The sequence below is a fragment of the Nothoprocta perdicaria genome, unplaced genomic scaffold, assembly GCF_003342845.1.
Source record: "Nothoprocta perdicaria isolate Ctin4 unplaced genomic scaffold, notPer1 scaffold_51, whole genome shotgun sequence".
Lineage (NCBI taxonomy): Eukaryota > Metazoa > Chordata > Aves > Tinamiformes > Tinamidae > Nothoprocta > Nothoprocta perdicaria.
This window is the reverse complement of record NW_020455766.1, coordinates 2,340,443-2,346,442: the sequence shown is the minus strand read 5'-3', so window position 1 is coordinate 2,346,442 and position 6,000 is coordinate 2,340,443. Positions and strand designations below refer to the sequence as shown.

The window sequence follows — 6,000 nt, the reverse complement described above, 5'->3', positions numbered from 1 at the left end:
ATTTCAGAAATGGAAATGCAAAATAGTTTAAAGATTACACGCATAAACATGTTGTTCAGTGCTGAGAAAATCTACACCAGGCACCAGCAGGCTTTTTATACATTACAAGCATGAATAAAATGTATGTCATATTTTCTTACGCTATTTTCTTCAAAGAAAAAAATGCCACTTTAAAAATAACTATAAAAGGACCGATATCCCACAAATTCCAACAGACATGGGTCCTACCTACTGTGCCCCTTCCAATTTGGAAGATGCTTAAAATTCAAATGCAAAGAGTAATGAAAGCCAAAGAGATCTGAGGACTTGAAGAGGGAAGTTTGGTCTTGGCAGCACGAGGTTTGGATCCCAGTTTTGCAGATGCTGCCAGGAAACAGACCATCACAGGAGGTCCTGTGTGTGAGCAATAAGTGTGAGTAGGATGTKTGTCTTAAGCCCTCTCCTCTTTACAGACAAAGCCTTGGTGCTAGCATTTCTGTGCTGTCCTGGAGGTGACAGCAGATGTTTGGTTATTCAGGCTGTATTTGCTGCTCAGGTATCACCCCTGGAAAAGCATTGGGCTGAATGGGCCTCTCCTTTGGGTCCTGCTCCGACCTCTGGTTACAGGACATGACCCTGCTCCGTCTTTGGTCAGAGGTTCTTCTTCACAGAGCATGTTTAGCTAGGACCTGTCTCTGCAAATGTGACATGAAGCAGATGAACTGGACCGAGTTTGTGAGTCCCACATACACACGAGAGCATGTGGAAGATCCAACACAAACACCATGTTTTGTGACAGGTTAAGTTCTAGTGAGCTGTACACAACCCAGAGGGTGCTAATACTGTTCTTAACATGGCTACTTGTTGAGTAAAGCACTTGTAGTGCACAAGGACTGAGGACTGTGTCCTGGAAAACATACAGCATACTCTCCAAGTCTGTGAGAAGTATACTCAGAGGAAAATTCAGAATGATTGCTTTTCTAAGGTGTCCCATTTTTCACCTTAATTCCCTGGAAATTGGTCAGGGCCCAGGCAAAAATGTGTGGCATGCTACAAGAACGCTGCCCCATTTGTCAGTAAGACTGGCCTACTATTTGTCAAGGAATACCTCTGATTTTTTGGACTAGGGATAAGTTCAAGAAAGTCTTTTTCTAATGTGTCTAAAATATTTGTCATTTCTGCCTATCATCATTCAAACACTTCCATCTGGTTGGGTTTTAATGGCTGGATACTTCACTGCATAACACAGTGTTTGTGAAGAAGTGATTCCTCTGAGTAGTTAGAAGRGCTTTCTAGAGCGGGACTGTTTTGCTTCAATTCTTCCTTCTCCTGGCYCTTGGAGGACAGTTACTTGCACAGAAAAATGAAAATCTCCCCTACCAACCAACTATCTTTGATCTTCCCTGTTTTATGCAGTTGAGAGCTGATATTTTCTTACCTAGCTTGGACTGACTGAGTAATCATCTCCTGTAGTTATTCACATGAGGTCCAGATGCTAAAATGTGAAGCTGATGGCAGGAGGGAAGTATGGATGGAAGCATCAAAGATTGCTGCTAAAGTTTTAAGAATTGTAGGCAGGAAAAATATCAAAGCTCTAAGCTCATCACATTTAGCCATGAAGACTCCAAGGATTTATAATCTCATAGGGCAAAAACTTCAAAATGTCTGTGAGCTGGGAATGAAGTCCATGCTCCTAACTTGCATCTTCTCTGACGTTCCCTAGTGTCCATGTACTTGCACACAAGCAGCAGAACTCCACATTGCTTGATGTAAGCTGGTATGGCTAACCCACAAGAAGTTTGGCATTCAAACTACACATTAATTCATGGAGATGTTATTCAAAACCTCTGTAAAAGTAGGCAATCTTGATTAAGAATTTGTTGTTGTAGTTGCTGTTATTCAAATATATGCAGAAAACAGCTTTTTTTTTTTTTTTTTGTTCCCCAGATTTTTCCTGGACCATTTGTGACAATGTACACACAAAGGATATTTGTATTTTTTTTTAGAAGTGAAAGGGCAAGAGAACTTCTAGGATTTTGCAAAAGTTTTGGGTCAGATTTTCCAAGGCCAGATTTTGAACACAAGTCCCCTGTGTAGTCCAGAGAGTCCACAGCACTAATACTGCTGTATAGGAAACATGCCTCAGGAATCGCTTTAAAGCAGCACCGTGGCCCATGTTGCCATATCCCAAAGGCTCAGCCTCGCAAAGCCATTCCAACCCAGCTTGAGAAAACATCCTTCTCATTACAAAGGGCTTCTCTTGCTCTTTCTAATCTTGAAAACAAACAAGCAAACTCCATCAAGACCCAACCAGACTTCTTGATCCAAACAGAGATGTGATCTAGTTCTGTGACGCTGGCAATCTAGATGTAGATGACTCCTACCCAGCGTGACACTTCTGTGCAGAGTATGGCAAGTCCTTGCAGTGAGAAACGTCTCACACCAACCACCTGGGGATGCCACCTAGTTATGTGCTGTGGCAAACAGAAAAACAAGGTAGTCTCATTCCTAGTAAGACTGTGCTGAGGAAGGATTGGCTTTCTGCCTCCTGTAACCCTGGGAGATCCGATTAATTAATTAAAAAACAGCTAATTACTTTGTCATTGTTATAGAATGCTTCACAGATAAAAAAAATTTGTATTTTTTCTTTCACTTGTATATAGTCAGTACTTAATTCTAAGTAAGCATGCTTACTAAATGCTTACTAGAATGAAGTATAGTGAGAGATACAAGTTTGTGCAGCTCATTTATTTCTTAAGACAATTCTATAAGGACACTTCAGTGTATACTGAAGTTTTGGTCATTGTCCTTCAAGAATATCAGGTCGTCATTAACTGTCATTTCTGGTGGCTGTTCATTGAACAAAGAAATCGACAGTGTGGAAATAAAAGCATTTCCCCATAAAAAGTAATTTTACATACTATGTTCAAATCATTATTCAAATTCACAGTGGAAACTGATTATCGCACTGCCTCAGACACAAATCCAGGCAAACATTTCAGTTCAAGTGATTCAGAGGAACCAGTGAATAAATATTACCATCACTGTGTTTTGATGCAGAAGTGCAATGGCCATTTCTCGTGTGGAAAGTATGAGCAGATGAGGAGGTCTCTGTTCTGTAAATCTGGGCTTGCATTTCACAGCAACCRAACTTGCTGAGCAGAATGAAAAAATCCCTTCGGAAAGTCTTTGTGAAAATGGCATAGAGGAAAGGGTTGGCACATGAATTGATGGGGAAAAACAAAACCAGAAGAATCTTGGATTTGGACACTGTGATGAGAGGAACCTTCAGTGAGGCTGATATTGCAAAAAAAGATATTGGTGCCATGCAGAGGAAGTCTGTGAAGATCAGTATGGCCATGCGTTTGGCAATCTTGGTGTCACTGTTTGAAGAGATAACATTAGGGTTTCTCACAGTGAAATAGATGCAGATGTAGCAGGCACATATGATCACAAATGCAAGTACATTGAGCACTAAAAGAAAAATAACGTAAGTCTGAGAAAATGGTGTTTCTATATCCATGGGCAAACAGATGCTGACCTTCATATAGCTGCTGACTCCAAAGATAGGGAGAAGTGCCACCGTGAAGGCAAATATCCAGCCAAAAATCATTATAATCAGGGCGTGACGAAGCCGAACCTTGCGGTGCAGCTGCATGGCATAGGTGATGGTGTGCCACCTTTCCAGAGTTATTGCAGTCAGGGTGTAGACTGAAAGCTCACTTGCAAACACTGTAAAAAATCCCGCGGCATTACATCCTGCCCCAGTTTGCCAGTCTATGGCATAGTTGTAGTAYTGGCTTTTGGTCTGGATATCTACAGATGCGATCAACATGAGGTAGATACCGATGCAAAGGTCGGCAAATGCCAGATTGCACATCAGAAATCGAGGTACAGTGAGTTTGCACTGGCTACTTATTAAAATAACAAGGACAATGATGTTCCCGGTGATAGCCAGGATGCTGATAAACCATATCAGGACTCTGAGAATATTGTATCCCATAATATCTTCACATGGATTGAAAGCATCGGGTTTAGGTGAACAAGCGACATTAACTACTTCATTGCATAAACCGTAGTCAAATTCATTCTCTGCTGGCCCAAACCTTTTGCCACTGTAGGAAATAAAATCTTCAGCTGCAGATCGTCTGTGCCTCTTATCACCATGCTGTTCATCAAGGTCTTGCTTCGCCTGAGATAAACTACATATTGGATGTAATTCAGTGCTGAAATTGTAAAAAGAGTAGAGTTGGAAACTGAGAGACACAGCAAGAGGCACACAACAAATGAGAAATCATGCAGTTTCCATTAACAGCTCTGTCCTTATGGTTAGCTGATTATAGACTACCCTGGAGCTTGAAATTAATGGGCTGACTGGTCCCCATTTACAAGGTATTACATGAAAATGTAAATAAACCAAAAGCATAGTAAAATGCAAGGGAAAGGAAAGCGTCATGTTTGCTGTGCTAACAACCATGATGCAATTATCCACCCGGATAGATGCCGTCTGTAAGAAGCCTCCTTTATTTTAACTGGACTTATCATATGTTTTTGATAATGAGATTCTGCATGGGGGAAACATAATGATGAATCACTATTTAAGACAAGACTGTGAAGTATGATTCAATGCAACTGTGCTCAAAAGGAGTCTGAAAAATCATAAACTTTATGTTATCTATTAGTGTTACTCTTGAATCCCCTTTTCCCTAGTGTTCTTGTTAGGGAAAACKGGTCAGTGTGTCATAGTAAATCTTGCAACTCCATCAGTGCAGACAGCAACTCCAGCCTGTGACATTTATTTTCAGTATCTCCTATCATGCTGGCCACTGTCCATTAACATGACAGCACAAATGAGTCAATTCAGGGCTTCGAGATAATCTCTGGAAGGTATCTTAACAGATACAAACGTAAGACCTGGTAGGATGTTTTTCCTAAAACTTTCAAGGAAAATGATTTAGAAGCCAATCTGACCCAGATGAAGATTTCTATAGAAAAAATAGCTCTGTGTGTTTACATCATTGGATCTTTTTAAAACAGTCTCATTTTTTTTAGAAGAAATAAAAAACAAACTAGGAAAGAGAGTTCCCTTCAAAAAAGAGTTTAAAAAAACCCTATGGAATGTAAAAAACTTTTTTTTTGACGGTTTGTATTCACCTTTATTTCCTGGAGGATTAACTCCCCTGCCCTTTTCCTTCACATCTAGACCAGCTGAAGAAAGGAGTGCTGTGGCTCTGCTAAAGGGATGATCAGCTCCATCCAGGTAGAAAATACCAGGGAGCAAACAGAGCAGCTGGCATTGTGCTGCAAAGCCAACGCAGTGCTTCAGCTCTGCCTGTTTTCACCCCGGCTTAGATGATAGCAATTTAGCTGCCTATTCTCCAGGACAGGCTCTCGCCACGTCCCCTGCCCTGACTTGCACTGCACATGAGAAAACAGCTTGCTGGGCAAGTTAGAGTTTGTATTTGTAACCTGTTTTTATCCTTTCACTTTGTACACGCACTACATCTTCCACCCGCCCGTGCCTCAGACCCATGAGCTTAAAGCATTTGGTTGCAGGAAAGGAAAACTAAAGAAGCCCCAGCAGCAGCAGCGGGTCAGGAGCGTTCCCTCCCCTCCTGCGACGTCCCGAGCATCCTCCACTRTTATCAATATTTTGTATCTCGCTTATCGGCCGAGGCAGAAAGCTGCTTTTCTGGGAGGGCAGATATGCCCCGTGGAGGCCACGGTCGCAGCAGCGAGACACGGCACGGGGCAGCAGCGAGGGGCGCCAGCCTGGACCCCACGGACAGGGCAGCGTGTCCCACAGCTCAGGGCAGCAGCACTCGTGGGCCTTCATAGCTATCGTAACTGGTCGCTTTTAGCAAATGAACCCAAGGAAATGTTTTTAAACAAACCTTTCTTTTTTTTTTTTGGCCAGGAGTGAAAAATCGACCCAAATTATGGAGACAGTGCCTACAGGCTACATCTATCCCACATATAAGGCAGCTGCTTAGGGTCAGCAAAACATTTCTGCTTATTATT

At 41.9% G+C, this 6,000-nt stretch overlaps 1 protein-coding gene across 2 annotated transcripts in view; it reads right to left on the bottom strand.

Annotated features, from left to right (window-relative positions):
* Positions 1-2,758: 2,758 nt before the first annotated feature.
* LOC112954834 (follicle-stimulating hormone receptor) overlaps positions 2,759-6,000 on the bottom strand; it is a 77,346-nt gene continuing 74,104 nt past the window's right edge. For both annotated transcript variants that reach the window (XM_026048098.1, XM_026048099.1), the window contains one exon: positions 2,759-4,205. In XM_026048098.1, the coding sequence (XP_025903883.1) occupies positions 2,978-4,205 (1,228 nt within the window). In that variant the 3' untranslated portion in view covers positions 2,759-2,977. The remainder of the gene's footprint in view (positions 4,206-6,000) is intronic.